The sequence below is a fragment of the Syzygium oleosum genome, unplaced genomic scaffold (genome assembly GCF_021117445.2).
Source record: "Syzygium oleosum isolate NSW1041296 unplaced genomic scaffold, Sole_v2.1 Sole_v2.13, whole genome shotgun sequence".
In the NCBI taxonomy this organism is placed as follows: Eukaryota; Viridiplantae; Streptophyta; class Magnoliopsida; order Myrtales; family Myrtaceae; genus Syzygium; species Syzygium oleosum.
In genome coordinates, this window is record NW_026607497.1 from 7,368,524 (window position 1) to 7,386,730 (window position 18,207).

Sequence of the window (18,207 nt, forward strand, 5' to 3'; positions counted from 1 at the left end):
AAATCGAATTACTAAGCGACACGTCAAAGCGTTATTAATTCTTAAATACAGACCAAAATAAACAGAAAAATACGCGTGACGTCCAACCAGAACACTTTGTGTGACTGTTTATACAGTGTTGATGTCATGTCAAATGTAGAGGGGGCTTTATCATGTATGAGACCGAGGCGTAATAAATGCACGTGAGCAGTGTTGATGACCGGGGACGCTGAGTTTCTTCTTGAACCGATGTTCTCGTATTGGGCGACGAAATAGGAAGCAAAAAGACGTATGTAAAGAGAAGAAGACAGCATGCCATGCGGGTAGAATCACACTAAAAACCTCCAATAACATTTTCGAATTCGCAGAAACTAAGGTAAGGGCCCTAAGGTCCAACTTCTTCTTCTTCTCTCGTGTATTATACACCCACCATGGCCACTACCTGACAACCCCCAAGTACTCAAATATGAAGTGAATAGAGCAATGTTCAGTGATGACTCGTGACCAAATTTCCCCCGCGTTGATATAGGAGAGATTTCGAGGTGCTTTCAGAGCATTGTGTCGATGCCCGTTCTGCCGAGTATTATCATTTCGATGGGAAAAGAAATTATAAATTACCCGACACGAAATTATTTGACATAGGCAAACGGAAATTTCCGAGCACCTATAAAATCTTTACGCGAAGGCAATGAGCTGGATGACAATTGTCAAATTATGCACTCGGAACACCCATTTCACTGTTTCTTTCGCGGAGTTTAGAGTAGTAAACCAGTGTCTCGGTGAGATATCAAGTTAGGTCGTGAATGGGTCAAGCTAATCACTTATGTACAGATCCACACCTATGTATGGACACATAAAGATGCCTCCACATCATCGTCAATATGATGTCATTCTGGAAACCCCAATGGAAGGAAATAAGAGAGAGTGCCAAATTCTCAAGTCACACTAAATGTCCATTTGACAGTGGGGACCTCAGGGTCAGTCTGCCTCTTCGAGTCCCAATTGAATACGATTCTCTCTTCCCTTTTTCATCCACCGAGGTAAAAAAAATAGTAACCTTGGTTAAAATTGGAAGGGAATCCCCGGATTCCCCAGCTTTTTCTTTGACAGAACACCCATGACAAGAAGAGCAGCCAACGAAACTAACCGATCGAGGATTTATGCGCTGAGAACAAATCATATGAGAAAGCACGGACCATGAGAAATCATGGGTTGTCAACTTGTGAGCAAGAAGCAACATTGCCAAAGATCTTCCGCTGTTTTCACCACGGTTCTTGTCGTGATCGCGAGTTAACTGGTGAGCATTCTCGCACAGTACGCTCAGTTCTCTACTATAAGGGTGAGGAATTAGCTTTCAAGAGAAGTTGAACGGACACGGAAGAAGAATGGATTTCCCATTTGTTACGCAGAGGTTTTACCTGTGCAGAAAGGCCAATAACGATGTCTCTACGCCCTTAAGCGCCATAGACACTGAGCAATAATGCGCAGCGCATTTGTATAGCGCAACATGCAATTCGTGTTTCGTGTACAATGATTTTCTACTCATCAGCAACACAGCACGTCTAGCCAATAGTCTTCCAACGTCTTAGACTTAACTTGCACTATCCTTCTGGTTGGACGCACTTGACAAAATCAGCAACGGTCTCTTCATTGCAAAGTATGTTGGCCTCACATGCTCAGTGTTATTCACAAAGCCATATATCATAACACGGTAAACCAAGCAAAAGGCATAGTATCTCACAGAACAACATTCACTTGCGTCGTTCACTTCAAGAGAATGAGACATAATAAAAACCACAATATCGGTCATTTATTGGAAAGACAAATTATAGGAACAATAGAATATCAAATCTCGCATCATCTTCTATCAAAGTAAAGAAGAACAACAATAACTGCACAGACAAACAGAAACACTGGAAATAGCTAGTGCAGCATAGAAACCTCAAATGGGTGAGATGTAGCAGAACTACAATCCCCTAACACAATAACCTCAAGCCAGACACAATAACCTGTACCCACATATATAAGTATTACACCAACTAAATAATAACAAGTGGGATGATGTTAAACTGAGGAGATTGCTTGATCAAGGACTGGATGAGTGGGGTGGGAAAAGGGCAGGGATGGTGGGTAAATCTTTTGGGAGCTCAGGGATGGTAGGCAAGATGGGCTTCGGCAACTCAGGAACAACCGGTATTTCAGGCAGCTTTGGGACCTCGGGCTTTGGCGGTGGAGGCAACTCGGGCTTTGGTAAGGTTGGGACTTCAGGTTTTGGCAGAGGTGGCAACTCCAGCTTAGGCAAAGTTGGGATTGTGGGAATAGGAGGTAGTTCAGGCTTGGGAAGCTCAGGAATCTCCGGCAAGCCTGCATCAAGAAGGTGACGGGAAGCAAGGACTCCATCACCAATTATGAAGGATAGAGTGAGAAGCAAGAGAGGAAACAGAGCAAATTTTCAGTAGCAAGTCATCTCTGCTGCTTTTGACTTGAGACCTATTGAAGATTGGAGTTGTGTTTAAGTTCAATTTGCATGTCAAGCTGATACTTCAGGCTTTTTATACTGAAAAAAATGCGCGATGTGGCGTCTAGGACAGAAGAGACTAGAGCAGGGTTGGTGGGAAAGATTTTGTCTTGTTAGTTTAACTGTTTCATCCATCAAGACCACACATCAGAGAGGTTTGATGCATGGGCATGCCATATGTAGCTATGATCTTCAACAAAAGTCGATACAAGTGCAGCTGCTTATCTAAACTTTGCTGACAGAAGCACAAGTTGATTTCCTCTCGTGCACGAAATGTCCTTCTCTACTTGGTTTTTCCTTCTATTTTCTTTTTTTCATTTCATGTTTCTCGGTGGACAAGAGATTCGACATATACAACTAGTAACATAAGAAACACCTCAAGGATTCAGTTAAACACAATTCCTTAAATCCATCCTTCTTCCCAAAGGCTGATATTGACTGATACCCATAAAAAGAAGCAAAATTCACTCTTCTGAGAAGATCGATCGTACTTCAAAATTAAAACTAGGAAAAACAACGAGAGGATGATCAAAGAGATGGAATCACATACAGTGAAAGGGAAAGCAAAAAAAGATAGAAGGAAGGTTCCGGCAGAAAGAAGCTCTATAACCTCACATACGAGCCACATAGGAATTAGCTTGAGTGACGTATCTCACCCACCGATAAGGATTGTAACTACTGGACTTCTTTGCAATCTGCAAGTATTTCACCTACAAGAAAGGTCCATCCACAACACAGTGAGTCTCTTATGGCACTCCAAAAAAGTAAAAACAATGCAATAGCTCGGGATGGTGATGCCTATCGATCAGCAGATTTGGGTGGGAACAGTAACAGGAAATGGAACTCGGCCTCAGGTGTAGGCTAGCCAGGCCAAGCCCAGCTACCACACCTACTCTTTACATCAGTGATCCTCAGAAATCCAATAGAGAAATTCCTAGAACCTAATTATAGCCAAGGACTTTTTAGGCCTGGAAGGTAACACTCGGCTGAAGGCCTTCACCACAGCCAAGACCTGACCATCCTTAAAAACCAACATAGGGCAACCCAATCCAACAGCCAATGTAACTGCCCAGGCCCAACTAGCCATGCGGCCCCCAGGCCCCATTTGCAGGTGCAGTATCCCTACACCAAAATTCAGGTAGCTATACTTGACTTAATAATGTTCAACATACAGCAAAATAAACTGCCATCATTGAAGCACAATAATTGCCACGTAACATGTCAAATATGTCCGTTGTTACACTTCCCAGTCCATCCATGTCACATTCACAAACTATATTTATAAGGCTCCATATAATATTCCACAATGGAATTGTAACAGGTATTTTCGAACTTAGAAGTTGAAAGTAAAATCTCCGCCACACCCATGTTAAGATGTTATTACCTGAAGCCCTGAAGCATTATACATAGGAATGGTGAAAGTCATGCTGACTGGTCCAGATTCCTTCGTAATATTTCCTATGAATCAATGCAAACACATGAATAAAAAGTCTTGATTAACTCCGAAGAGGATATATCTATTGCAATTCAGAATCCTCATAGATGACTGACAAATCATACCATGGGATTCTTGAGAAAAAGTTAGCTTGGCACGCAGCGTGTTTTCTGATCCACCAACAATCTGCCACATACAACAGCCATAAGCACATTAAAATGAATTCTGTGGTTAAGTTGAATGAATTAAATTCCTTCAAGACACTGGCAATAAGACACCTTTTTTAAACTCCATTCAAGTTTCTTGCTCACTTCCTTGAAATCTGCAGTTTGCCCAACTGCTCCAGGTTCCAGCTCAAAAGTCGCTCTGTAAACACAATCAATTTTATTCAACAAACATTTGACGACCCCCACCCCCAATCACTTCTCTTTCCCAAAATTAAAAAGGTCAAAACATATGCCGCAGGCCCAATGTGACCCACCAGATATGACTCACTATCCATTCTAGAGTATAATCCGCATAACTCTTTAAGTTCATAGTGATGAAGCTTCCCTATTTTACCCTACATCACCATGCATAACGCTAAGAAGTGGAACCACTTAATTGGACAACAGGACCTGCCAAGTAACTTGCTTATAAAAAGTGGAGAATACCTTGATGGTGATAAAGGGTCTGACTAAGAGCTAATAGGGCATCCAACAGATAATCAACAGGTTTATCCAATTCCTCTTACTTCCAACTTCTCAGTTGACTTAGATGGTCGGACTCCTTGGAATGGTAATATCATGCTCGTAGAATGATAAACTTTATAACACTGTATCACAATACGGCAGAATATCTCGGGGATGCTAGTAACGGATTGAGCTCACATAGGCATTTCTTTCTATAAATCCAGCTATCTTCCAAAAAGATCTCTATATAATAGCAACACGCTGCCAATATTGAATCATGAGGTACCAAACCAAACAAGCAACTTTTCCTGTAACACTTTAAAAAAAATAACGGTGTTCAGAAGGAATACCTGGTAGTATATTTCGGAAGAGGCATCTGTACGACAACTGTATTTGCGGTAATACTCGAAGAGAACTCAGCACGTACTTTAATAATTACTTCAGCCTATATGATTAGTACAGCAGCATAGTTAGTAAAACTGTTGCTTTACTGAGACAAACAGATGCAGAATGGGGTCCACAGCCACACAAATAGTTTGGTAGCACTTTCATAGCCGATATTAAATGTCCTCACCTTGAGATTTCCTGCTTCTTCAATCAATGCGGTTACGCGAAATGGAGGCCTGAATTCCTGGGTCATACGGTAGTTCATGACAGGAAATTCGCCATCTGGTGGTACCTTAAACAATGATGAGGACAAAACATTAAGTTGGTTAAGCTTTTTATCATCAAAATTTTTAAAAAAACTATGACAAGATTAAATGTGAATCTACATGTTAATATTTGTATATTGTGAAAATTTCAGGTGTTTCCAGCTAAGAAAAAGTCAGAGAGTGTCTATCGCAGCGTATAGATTAAGTAAAAACCAAAATGTAAAAGTCTATGTAGACACGCCCTCAACTTCTCTCCCCTTACATTAAAGCAGATCAAGTAATCCTAATGCACCATACCAGAGTTAGAGTCCGATCCATGTCAAAGCTGTCAAGGCGCACAGATTCATGAAAGTTACAATCGTCTAGTATCACCACTCCAGAACCTGATGAACTTCTGTAATCTGTCACAGTTATATATAAATGACATAAGAAAGGCTGGGATTGCTTGCTTAGATCAAGTAGCTATAACTAGATGGCCATCAAAATTAGCGACAGCAGCATCCCAAATTGCGATAGCAATTCCTCTAAGAGAATTTTCAAGGTTTAGAGCCTGAAAAAGAAGTTACAAGAAATGCAAACAGAATCAAAGTGTGATACGTTTGAGGGAAACCCTGGGAACTACCATATAATGATCTCCCGCCTCGTCCAATACTCAATTCCTCATTCAAAGCCACCCGAATCTCAGGATTGCCAGATAGATAACTCTTCATTTGAATGGTTCCATCAATCTCAGAAGTCAGTATATATCCCTGCCAAAATTCAAGCATTATGCAGAAAGTCAAGTATATCTTATGGTTGATAGCAGATCAGCATGTTTAAATTATTAAAAGCATTCTTTCAATTGACGTGCCACCACCCCTGCACGTTGGTAGTACAGAGACTCGGATCAAATTGCATTGACAAATAGCACAGATTTGATGGAGGATTCGGTTCAGCTGATAAGACAAATAGGACAGAAAAGGACGAGTTGCCAGCGCAAATAAATGACCACAAGTTGAATCAACGGAAATCATCTAGCCTAAGTAACTGATGAGTAGTGCAATTAGACAATATTGAGGTTCATAGAGAACGGTCAAGAGTGTCACAAAGGTCCACGTAGGGAGAATCATCATTCACTTTGAACTATTGACAGAAGTACGTTAAGCGACTATCAATTGACAAAGAGGTGTCTCACCTAAATGTGTAAAGACAAAGTATCTAGGATTCTTTTCATTTTCTTTTCTTGACTAATAAAAGAACATTTTTTAATTACTGTGGAATAGCATGACTTAGAGAGGGTACAACAGTTGAGATGAGTAGCTCCTTGGAGAGCAAGATCAAGTGGAACATTATGACTGCAGATAAGGCCAATCTGGAATATGAACTACCTAAAGTCCCATTTCAAGATGTTTTTTCTCCTTTCAAATAGTTCGATGTTTGCCATGAACAGGATTTTGAGGTCCCCCAAGCAATAAAAGTAAACCACTTAGATGAAGATAACAGGCAAATTCCCAGTGGAAAAGATACCCACACTAGAGCTGAAAGTGACGCTGATCTTTTCAATAATATCCACGAAGATTTCCTCCCTCTTCCTTCCAGCAGGCTCATTTGCTATAACCGATTTTGTCACGGCCGTCCCTGGCATCCTTTTATTTCCTTGCTGCAAAATGGTTTTTTAAATGCAAATTCACCAACTAAATGACAACAAAGTTTCGCTTTTCTTCATAACCAAATAATAAAACTATTAGAAACACGATACCATGAATATGGCAGCTGGACCAAGAGGAGGCAGACGAGCAGTGTCCACAGCAATTGGCTCGTTAAATATATAGGATTTCAGTACTTCAGTCGATGTTGTTTGTACATAACCAAAATCCTAGGATAAACAGCGGTTAGAAATCATATTCAAGCAAATAGTCCTACCTTGCCATCAATGAATAATATATATGCTTCAGTTTACTCAAATATCAAAGAAAAGCCTTAAGCTAATGCATAGTAATCTGCTGTAAATTAGAGATCAATTTACCCAATAACAACCGAGCCCTAAAACTTGCATGTAAGATATTGTTTTCAAAATACCTTCTAGCTTGTCATTAGAAAGATCTTTAAGCTTAAAAAACTTGGCCTAAATAAATGAAAGCGATGATTATAGTTAAAGGTAACTGTTCCATCTAGTAGTGCACCTTAAGCTATGTCCATTACACCATCAACAGAAGAGAGGCACAGGAAAAGGGTTTCTTAACATGAGAACAAGACAGAGAACCAAAAACGAGGAAAAGAATTAGGGGAACTTACAATGACCTCATCAAGCAACTCATAAACAAGCACAAAGTTTTTCCGCAGCGAATCCTCACTAAGAACACCGAGGTAATCCTTGATGACACGTGCGATCCTCTGAAGAAGCTCCAAGACGAGAGAAGGAGATACATTGACTCTCGTGGTTGCGACAAACAACAAGCCAGCCACCTTCACGTGAAAGTAGTTTACACCGTCCACATTCTACACCAAAAAGATCTTGAGGTCAAACGATAGTACACGGGACCAAACTCGGGGTTTTCCTGCAATGCTCTATGCATATAACACGCCGCCAACTCTCGCGAAACAAACGAATGAAACCCACATAAACGCGACAACAGTATCAGCAAGAAATCCTCCCAGACAGTGCTAACAACATCCTCTCGACACATAAACTGAGTAAAAATATAACTAGAGCGACCCGAATTCACCGGCGAAGAGACGAGAATACCTACAAAGACAGGCGGCGCTTGTGCCTCCTCTTGCCCATCCTCCTTCCAGAACTTCACCTTGCGAAAGAACGTCTCGGTGCTCCCCTTCTGCACTTCTCCGCGATCTAAACCAATCGAATGGTTCCTTTCAGGTCACACAAATTCGCAAACAAAACCGAAACACTGAAAATGCGGCCCCATCTAGTTACGCTAAATTCACGCGATCCAAAATCAGATTTTTCGCACAGGAGACGAAAACCCATCAACATCGGAAACAAGCAATTGGGCACACACGCGAGGCATTCGGGATCGCAATTGGAGAACTCGCGAACACTTCTTCGCTCTATGCGCAAGACTACTGAATCCAACGTACTGGGGTCGAAAGCAACTAGTAGAATCGGAGCTAGATCCATGGCCGAGACGGAGAGAGTTACTCACAGTCGCGGAAGACTATGTTGTCGCCTCGCTGCGAGAGCACGAAGAACTGCGAGATCATGATCGATCTTCGTCTTCGCGGAGTGCCAGAGCTCCGTTCGCTCCTGCGAATTTTCCTTCCGTTCGACCTTTCGATTTGAGTTTGTATTTGTCGTCGTCGTCGCGCAGCCGTGTCCTTCTCTCTCGTTGTCATTTTCATTTTGGCCCCTAATTTTGGCTGAAGTTCGCTTGTTTACCCCCCAAGAAATTTTTTTTTTTGGTCAAAACGCACTGTTTTCTTGAATTGCTTCTGCTTCAAGAAAGATGTGATTTGCCAATTTACCATCAATGACACAAGTCTTGTAGCTTTATCATGAATTATACAAAAACCAAAATTATTTTATCGTCCGTACTTTTGCCAGGAAAAAGAAGACCCGATTCGCCAGTGACGGAACACGTATCGATTTGAAGGTGAGATCATCATCGGGTATTTGTCAAGATAGTACAATTTTGACAAGCTTCCCCTCAGCAAAATTGTGAAATTTTGGGTATTACGAAGTATGTCTTTTTGGAGAACTTAAGACATTGTAAACAATGCATTACCCTCTTTTAACACCTCTTCCAGTTACGTCGTAATTCTTTCACTATGATCAAATATGTCACAAGATATTCAAGGACTAATCTGGACACTGAGCTAGAAATTGAGACTGCAAAGATTGTGTGCTTTTGAGTTCCTTAAATGACTTCACCTTACAATTTACAGGTAAACGGATCGGCTCATTGGCATCCCTCTTATCACTACACAGTCAATTTTCTTTGCATCCTATTTTATCAAGTTCCAACCATCTGTGCAGCATGTTGAAATAACAGTAAAATTGATATTTGATGACAACACCTCAAATCAATAAATGATAGAGGACGAAAGGAAATCAAGAAAGCCATGATTTTCGGTGGGCTGCATGTTCTCCACCGAATTTAAGAATGAAAGCTGCTGAAGACTTCTATTACCATATTTGTTGTGTTTAATTTTTTATTCCAATACAGCCACATTTCAACTATACTACATAGTACATTTACATACACTCGGCATTGCGCATTGCAATTTCCAGGACACATTGGAGAAGATATCTCAGCACCAGAACTGGTGATCTTTCGTCGGATATCTCTTCCCTCCAGTGGCGCCGCTTCTTTCGATGTCGAGAGTCCATTTCTCAAATGTGCAGTCGGCAAAATCATAGTACCCTCCGCTGATGGATAGCAGTCCTTCCTCGACTCTTTCTTTTATCCATGGATATGTAAGCAAGTTGTTCAGGGACTGAGTGACAGATTCCTGCAATATCAGTGGGTTCATATATGAAGCATATAGGTCTGCTGATAAACTTCATTGTAGCAGGGAACTGCATCTTCATGAAAGAAACCTTGCCAACATCAACTTGTTTGACATCCAAAAGTAGCAATTTGAGTTCACCTTTTCACAATGTATGCATTGCTGGTCAAAGCTAAGGTGTGGTGCGGTCGCTTCTGTTCGTAGCTTGGCAGCTTTTCCATTGATGACCCATCTCTCTACATAATTTCTGCAGATGTGCATCATATACGAGAATGGATTATGATGCATCGAAGCTAGGATTAAAAGGCGATTGTCGTGAGCCTTTACTTTAACTTCTACAGAAAAGGAAGCTAGCAGTACCTTGGATTCGAATCCTGCATGCCCATGAGGGCTTCAATTCCAGCACATCGACTATGGCCTATGACTAATATATTCTCTACCTGAAACGAAACTGACAGATTTTTAAGTGTAAATCCATAAAAAGAACCGTGTGCAGTAGGTGTATGAGAGCAGGGGAACAAGCGATAGGTGAGTGATCAAGTCAAGTAACTAAATGCGCACGGCAATCCCAATCATCTGTCAAATTGTTTGTCCTACTTATAGAGCGACACTCTCTGAAAACTCATATGTAACCAAAGTCCCAGATGTTGAATGAGCATCTATCTAATCGGAGGAAGTTTGCATATCGATGAATTTGCTCAAATGGAGACATCACCTCAAAGACACAAGTTCCACAACCGAGAAAAGAACATGAGTACAGTATTCTAGAGGTAGGCTTACTTCAAGAGCTTTCACTGCAAATTCAAGAGCAGCGCCAGTTTCCGATGTTCCAAACTGCAGAAACATGAAATTACTTTCCTAAGAGGCGAAGAAAAACAAAAGCGCTTACTTAGAGCATAAAAATGCACAAGAGATGAGAGCGAACCTCGATTGCCGGAACAAGATTTGCGACATTACGCACCATGAAGGCCTCTCCTGGTTGGAGTCCGAGTACATTAGTCGGGCACACCCGAGAGTCCACACAAGCAATCACCATGAACTGTCCCAAGCACAATTTTAGTCTCAGTGAGACTGCAAAGTTGGTTTACACCAAAATCAAGCAGTGTTGGCTTTGGATTCTGAAAGAGGCATAAGAGAAGGTCCAATTTTGTCATGCATCAGAAATATGAACACTATCAGTTCCTTTTATTCACCTTTGGCGACTGAGCTCTTGCAAGATTCTGAAAATGCGCCGCCTCCTTCCTGTTCAAGATGATGAGTTACCTAACAAACACAAAGTAAAAGACTCCTCAAGAGAACAAAATAGAAAAAGGCCATTGGCTCGAAATAACTGCCGCGTACAAGAATTTGTTGTTCTTGAACTCTAAAAATCTCTGTCTGATCTCATCGAACATGTCTGAGCTACCATCACCTTTTGCTTTTGCCAGATCCTTTCCAGTAAATCTTGTTTGTTGGTGAGTAATTCTCGGTGAACCAATTTCATCCGACGGGATTACCTCTTTTCTCCTGTACAGATACAGGTCATGATTTTCAGCATTCCATGTAAAATTTGCAATTACCACATGTTTTGTAGATCACACTGATAACCAATTCTTTTGGACCTTAAGGTGATTGCATTCTCAGTTTTTCGCAGAGGAGAGATATATTAACTAATCCACGTCAATATGACTTGATTGCTACGACCTACGACGAATGAGATTGTCAGCCATTTTTTATTGTAAAGGCTACAACAAAATATGCAACCTTCCATCTGGAATATAAGGCTTCGAGTTAGATTGCAATGACCAATGTGCAAACCATAAACGAGGACAACCCTTGGAACAGCAAGACAACATTATATGGTCATCACACAAACAGGCTGTCGGTTGACAAGGTGATTAAATGTTGTATCACCGGTCACGACCACTCACATTCTGTCCCGGACTACACACGTATGAAGGGTTTGGAAACCGCATCCCATAAAAACGCGGCACTGAGGTATGAAAGTGAGAGTCGAGAGAAGAAAGGCCGATCTACCCTAGCTCCTCTGAAGACCAGAATTAAGAAATACCAAATCAAACTTAATCGACTCCAAATAGTAGTTTTTGGCTCTTACTTCAATTATTCGACTGTAATTGCTCAAGAACTGCAGACACTTTATTTTTATGGTAAGAACTACAGAATAGATACAACAAAGGTTACTCAAAACATGTGAAAAGGCAACCAACAGAAAGAAAAATCTCGCATTGCAGCTAACTAGCTTGTCATAGACCTGAACATTAGAACTTAAAGCTGGCTCGAGCATGTGATCAGCAATGACCAACTCAAATAAGAGGAGCAAGTACACATGAACTAACTCACTCTTTCGAAGGAGCCAAAGTGATCTGGGAGTCCTCAAAGCTCTCCAACATGACCTGCATAATAATCAGACACGGCTCGATTACAAGTTAACCTTCAACAAGGCAAAAAGAGACCAAAAGCTCAAGATGGAAAATGCAAGAAAACACAGAGAAGAAGCCCCTCACTTCACTGACATCGTTCCATTTCGGGGTCAAGCTAGTGAAGCAACGGTTAAGATTGATCCAGCGGACTCTGTAACCTGAACAAAAAACCATTCTTTGATTAATGGGTCCCAAAACTTTTTCACGATCAAGCAAAAAGATCAAATATGTTCAGATCAGGGAGGAAGGAGGAGGACTCACGACTGCACCATGCCATCATTTCTGCGTATGAACTGAATGAAGTTGCAAGCTCTGTCGTTGCTCTGCCTTCGTGAGGGGGAAAAGTTAGGAGAAGGAATGCGATTTTGGGTTACATGGAGAGCTTATCCAATGAGCGGACATGGATGACTATCCAAGTTTATTGGAGATGATCGTGGTCATTGCCTTGTCACTTTCCAGTCTTGCGAGTATCTTTGTCACTATCCCAATTATTATTATTATTATTTTATTTTTTTGGGGCTTGCGTGATGAAGGGAAATGCCTTTTTATTTGTGAATAGCATTATTTTGCAGGAGAGAAGGAAGAAGAAAATAAATATATCTCAAGGGAGCGAAATCGGTAGGGCTTGACGTGGATATCACAAGTGGTGTCTGCAGTCTATGGTTCGAGACTGCATGCCAAACTTATTATTTAATATATAGCCAAAAAGAATTAGGTTAAGTGGAAGTCCTCCGCCGGAAGTCCTAAGATTTACGGGGAAAAAAAAAAACTATAACGAAAAAAAGTTTTCGAACATCTGGATTGATCTGAATTTTCGGGTCTGAGTAAGATCAACCTGTTCTCTATTATTTAATTATAGCCAAAAAGATTAGGTTTAGAATTTTTAAGATTTACAAAATAAAAAACTATAATCGAGTTTCGAACATCTGGATTGATCTGAATTTTTGGTCCGAGTAAGATCAACCTGTTCCTCGGGTTGGATTTTTAAATTCTCATTCCGCTCGAGGCGGTCCGGGTTTTCGGGTCTAAGATGCTCGGGCTCGACTCGGCCAAGCATAGAAATATTTTTAAAAATGGAAAGTATGTCTAAAATTAGAAAAATTAATTAAAATTAAAAGGTTAGTCATTTATTATCTATGTTTAACCTCAACAAAGTCACAAAAATAAAATATTAACCATCAACAAAAGCTTTCAAAGTTATGATATGTTAAGTTGAGATGTACGAACTTCGTTTCTTTTGATGAAATTTATGAATTTTAAGCAAATTTATGACAGTTATTTGATGATTGTACGTATGGTTTTAAATCCGACAACAAAGAATAGTTTTGAAAAAAAATTAAAAGCAAGAAATTACAAGCTATAGACCGAGGCAGCCCAGACAGAACCGAGTAATTTCGGTCGAGGCCTTTTTTCTTTTTCCAGACTGGGCCAACAAACTAGACCAAGAAAAGTCAAGTTCGGTCTACTCTGATCAGGCCAACCCTCAAGGCTTGGCCCATTTGCACCCCTACCGATGACCCTCCCGCAACCGCCGGCGATCTCAGCTGGTGGTCATGCTGTGCGAGTGCCAACATTCACCACCTGAGCAAGGGTCGACCAGGCCTTCGATGGTGTTCGTTGTTGATGTTTATTTGTAAAACAAACAAATAAGGCTCTTTCCTTGTCCCACATAGGAAAGAAATGAAAATTTTGGTCTATTTATAAGTTAAGGTATTATCATTTATTGTAAATGGAGAAAAATGGGTGAGTGGGCTAAACCCCACAATACCCGCATGCGGGTGCGCAATTTTAAGGCGCACTTAGCACTTCGTAAGAGTAGACGTGTGCTTTCCGGATGGACTAGACGCATACCCGACCCACGAGGATAAGGAGAGATCGCGGGACGAGAGGACACAAACAAGGTGCACCTCTTAAGAGTCTTCTAGGATGATGACGAAAGGGTCAAGACTCTTGATGCTTGAGATGCGAGATGTTGCCTACTATCTCATTCTGGAACACCAACCAGTCTGTATCGAATTTCCTCTCCCTTTATAATATAAGTAAGGTCAAGTGCTCGTTACTCGCCAGATATGATAATTCTAATAATTCATATTCATTTGCGTATATATATGAACGGTTGATTTGGTTGAGTTAGAACACCAAGCTGTATCGAATTTCCTCTCCTTTATAATATAAGTAAGGTCAAGTGCTCGTTACTTCGCCCAGGATATGATAATTCTAATAATTCATATTCATTTGCAGTATATATATGAACCGGTTGATTTGGTTGAGTTAGTGGATGAGCCAGAAGTTGGTAAGGTTGGTGAGTCAATTGGTTAAGTTACTCATGATTGTGAGCTAGAGTAGCATCACTAGCACTAACATAAGGAGCATCTCCAGGTCCGGAACTAGTAGACCCAGAAGATGCTGAGTCAGTTGGGTTCAATCGATTCTGTTGATTCTGCAGACGATGACTCCTATTGCGGTAAAGACATACCGAAGTAATAGGAACAACTTAAACAAGAGGGGCTTCTCGACTACCAAAATGTTGGCAGGAACCACTTGGCCTTAGATTATGCAAGTTTAGGGGCATATGTGCTCAATAAATTCACTAGTGGTCCAACAACTACCGTTGCCATGTCTCCATCCAACCATAGGAGTGGATTTCTCCCGTAGCAAGGAGTTTTAATAAAACTATTCTAGTGGGAGGGGGTTCGATGGATTCCACAACTATAGGCAGGGGCTGGTCTGAGAGGGTACTCTACGGGTCTCATGGCCCGGTTTCGGGTCCATAGCATTTCATATTGTAGGTTGTGGAACCGAACGATTTACAACTGAGCCTGAAACTGCTCATGCTCCTTCCTCTGCCTCTGAAACTGCTCTTGCTTATGGTAGTGGATAAATTGGTGGACATGTATCTGCTGCCTATGCTCCTGGTGGCTCGACTTTTTATGCTTTGGGGAGGAGGCATAGTGCAGCCGATCTGCTCAATTCTACAAATCCTGTGAATATTCAAGTTGCAGTGTATGCCAGTGTGGAAAGAGTACTATTGGCACCTACTTTGCAGTGTTGCAGTGTATGCCAGCGTGGAAAGAGTACTATTGGCACCTACTTTGCAGTCTTCGAGTTCTAGGCTACCCGTGGATCACACATATCAAACATGGAAAGATTTGTTAGGTCATACAAATCAACACCAACGAGCATGTCAATTCTTTAAGTGGGAGAGTTTGGAAACGTCCTGAAATCTCACGTCAGATGGATAAACGTCCTGTTAATTGGTTCATAAGTAAACACTACCACATAATGATCACCATCTTGTGCAATTACCTCGTGTACTCTTTAGAGATTAGTTTCATCTGGAACATGCAGAACCGTTAAAACCATTTTTCACCACTTTTACGATGCAATGCACCTTTGGCACCGTATAATATACGGCGTCAAATTAAAGTGCTGTGATTTTTCAGTACACATTCTCCAATCCAATGAAATCGCAAGAAAACAGAGTGATGACCTCAAAGAAGCGATTACTGCAGTTACTTTTTCGTCTGTAAATCAGAAAAGGCAGGCTGCCACTCAAGAAAGCAACTACAGAAGACAGTAAAAATTTAATTGCCTGCCGCATCAAATTGTACGTCCAAAAAGCCTTCGCTTCTGGAGATTGTCTTGCCGCGATCACTGAACAATGGCGAATCCAAAGAACGTGCGGAGAACGTAGGTCGGACGTAGGTTTCGTCAAGCAACACATGCTAAGGGCAAGCATCAGGGGGACAATTCAAAAGCTTCGAGATTTCGATAAAGTGTACCTCCATGCCCGAGAGGTCAACTTGGACTGGCTTATGTTCTTCTTCTTTCTCCTTCATATCTATGCAAGGAACACAAAGGGCATCTGAACCGGCACTCCTGCATTTGTGGCCATCGCCAAGGTTCTTCTTTTAAAACCAAGCTTGATTCCGCTCTGCCTCCAATCTCTTCAAGGAACTCCAGCAAAACCGCACTGCAAAAGCGGGCGCACACTCGCGAATTGCCGATGTGATGGAATTAGCATCATAGCATACGTTTATTCGTTGCGGCTTGCGCGTGCCTCTATCCGAGAGAGGGAGAGGGAGATTCGCAGAATACACCAGAGGCATAACAAATGAAGAATATCGAAACTAAAGTATTGAACGCAGTTGGAGTCCAAAGATGGGCCAAGACTAGGTTGCATGAGTGTTCAACCAAGGTTAGAGGAGTGAGCATGGATCTTATAACCAAACTATCAACCTAGCTGAAGCAGAAAACAGTTCAATGACAAGTCCCACCTATGACTGCAAACAACATAGCAATCGGCGAACTTCGAAATCCAAGATGATTGTGATTGTGTTCAAGAGGAAATCAACCGCCATGGCCAAAGAGGTCCTACTTACTTTTCAAGAACATCGATCAAAGATCTTAAGCTACAATGTTTACATTACCCAACTGCGGTGCAGGACAGCATACATAAACATGCCCAATATTCTACAAACAAGAACAGAAGACAACTAACAAACAACAACAATGTAACCTGCTTAAAGTTTGTCTCGCGCCATTACCTCAATCTCTGCTCAGATCATCTGATGAAACCCTCCTCGGCCTCGAACATTGTGATTATCTACTTCACCTCTCTCGAGCTCTCGACCATCCCCATTTCCACAAAAGCCCAGTTTTGAAACTGATGATCTCTTACTGTACTCCGAGATTCAACCAGCCATCGGAAGCATTGCAAATTACTCTGCTTTTACTTTAGAGGGATAACCACGTTTGCCACAGTCCACATTACAACGGGTTCTTCCGCGGCCTCCCCCTCTTCTTCTTCGGCACACCCCCACCCGGCGCTGGGGCCGCTGGCTGCTGCTGCTGCTGCAGAGCCATCCCGGCATTCTTATCTGCCGACGGCTGCGGGAACCAATTCGGCAGCCCGCCCTCGATGGGTCCGACCTTATCTCCGCCCTCGAACTTCCCGATCGTGAACCCTAAAGGGAACACCGCCCAGCAGCAGTGGTACGCCTCTTTCCCGGGCACCACGGGCGGCGGCCCCTCGATCGCCACCGCGTGGAACGCCCTCTCGCAGCTCTCGCACCTCAAGCAACACTCCTCGTACACCGCAGGGTACTCGTACACCACGTAACAGTACGGGCACGCGGTCCAGAAGCTGGCCGACCTCGCCGCAGCTCCCGCCGGCTTCTCACCCCCCTTGCCGTGCCCGCTCCCGCTGCCGCTGCCGCCCACCGTCTCCTGCTGGCCGAAGCCCCGGCTCAGCTGGCCGCCCCTCCGCACGGGCAGCTTCGCGCCAGCGGCCGCCGCCGCCGCCGGCGACAGATCGACCTTGGAGAACAGGTTGAATTCCTTGTCGTAGAGGGACTTCTTGCCGGGGTCGGAGAGGACGGCCCAGGCGCCGGCGACGAAGCGGAAGGCCTGATCGGCGTAGGGGTACTTGTTCTTGTCCGGGTGGAGGAGGAGGGCGAGGCGGCGGTACTGGCGCTTGACGAGGTCGTGGTCATCGGATCTGCGGCCGATCTGGAGGATGGCGTACCAGTCGTGGTGGTTGTTGACGCGCTTCTCGGTGGCGAGGAGGACCTCGACGATGGCCAGGATCTGGTCGGAGCCGTCGAGGAGGGGCTCCGTCTCCTGGGCCAGGATGGCGAAGTCCTTGGACCCGCTGAGGTCGCGGGCCATGAGGAGCTTCTCGGCGACGCCGAGGAGGCGTTCGGCCTCGGTCCGGCTGGGGCTCTGCATATTTTCTCGGGAAAATTTTGAGAGACCAGAGAGAAAGAAAGTGCGGAAGTGAAAAAGATTTGACGGAAGTCGCCGAGTTAAAAACCAAAGAGGAGTTTCGCAACCCGTGCGTGCCTGTTGAAGACGGGACGGGACGGGACGACGACGGGATTGTCCTGAAAATTTTAATTGTAAGAAACGCCGAGTGGACGGAATTGGGTCTGGTGGTTGGGCTTAATCACGCGCGCATCGGGGGCCGCTGCGCATCGGGGGCGGTGGGTAATCTCGTCTTTTCACTGGTCTAACTCAGTTCGCCGGCGTAACCGGGGGCCGGCGGGGGGCCAGGGATCTTTAACTTCGCACTTCAGATTACAAT

The 18,207-nt window shown here is 43.0% G+C and overlaps 3 protein-coding genes and 1 long non-coding RNA gene across 9 annotated transcripts; all 4 read right to left on the reverse strand.

Annotated features, from left to right (window-relative positions):
* Positions 1–2,847: 2,847 nt before the first annotated feature.
* LOC115675943 (AP-4 complex subunit mu) lies at positions 2,848–8,561 on the reverse strand. The gene is made up of 13 exons (XM_030598762.2): positions 8,400–8,561; positions 7,986–8,086; positions 7,531–7,734; positions 6,995–7,111; positions 6,767–6,895; positions 5,879–6,005; positions 5,554–5,657; positions 5,178–5,282; positions 4,954–5,048; positions 4,211–4,298; positions 4,058–4,118; positions 3,882–3,955; positions 2,848–3,207 (listed from the first exon to the last, which is right to left on the reverse strand). Exons 1-13 carry the CDS (start codon positions 8,455–8,457, stop codon positions 3,109–3,111), a joined length of 1,362 nt encoding a protein of 453 aa, XP_030454622.1. The 5' UTR covers positions 8,458–8,561; the 3' UTR covers positions 2,848–3,108.
* Positions 4,356–4,947, reverse strand: LOC130139668 (uncharacterized). The gene is made up of 2 exons (XR_008817786.1): positions 4,586–4,947; positions 4,356–4,494 (listed from the first exon to the last, which is right to left on the reverse strand). It is a non-coding gene; the product is annotated as an uncharacterized LOC130139668 (long non-coding RNA).
* Positions 8,562–9,233: 672 nt separating the features above from the next.
* Positions 9,234–12,602, reverse strand: LOC115675751 (beta carbonic anhydrase 5, chloroplastic-like). 6 transcript variants are annotated; one of them, XM_030598508.2, is made up of 10 exons: positions 12,384–12,602; positions 12,216–12,280; positions 12,043–12,095; positions 11,044–11,208; positions 10,896–10,944; positions 10,628–10,741; positions 10,483–10,536; positions 10,063–10,142; positions 9,844–9,949; positions 9,234–9,705 (listed from the first exon to the last, which is right to left on the reverse strand). In XM_030598508.2, the coding sequence occupies exons 1-10, from the start codon at positions 12,400–12,402 to the stop codon at positions 9,505–9,507; spliced, it is 906 nt and encodes a 301-aa protein (XP_030454368.2). In that variant the 5' UTR covers positions 12,403–12,602; the 3' UTR covers positions 9,234–9,504. The 6 variants fall into 6 exon arrangements, with proteins under 6 accessions (XP_030454368.2, XP_030454367.2, XP_056172856.1 ...); XM_030598507.2 differs by having other exon boundaries at positions 12,207–12,280; positions 12,384–12,598; XM_056316881.1 differs by lacking the exon at positions 12,384–12,602 and adding an exon at positions 11,613–11,728 and having other exon boundaries at positions 12,207–12,280.
* A 3,830-nt stretch (positions 12,603–16,432) lies between these two features.
* Positions 16,433–17,906, reverse strand: LOC115675893 (uncharacterized). Its single transcript, XM_030598686.2, has one exon. It carries the CDS (start codon positions 17,850–17,852, stop codon positions 16,893–16,895), a length of 960 nt encoding a protein of 319 aa, XP_030454546.1. The 5' UTR covers positions 17,853–17,906; the 3' UTR covers positions 16,433–16,892.
* Positions 17,907–18,207: the final 301 nt, after the last annotated feature.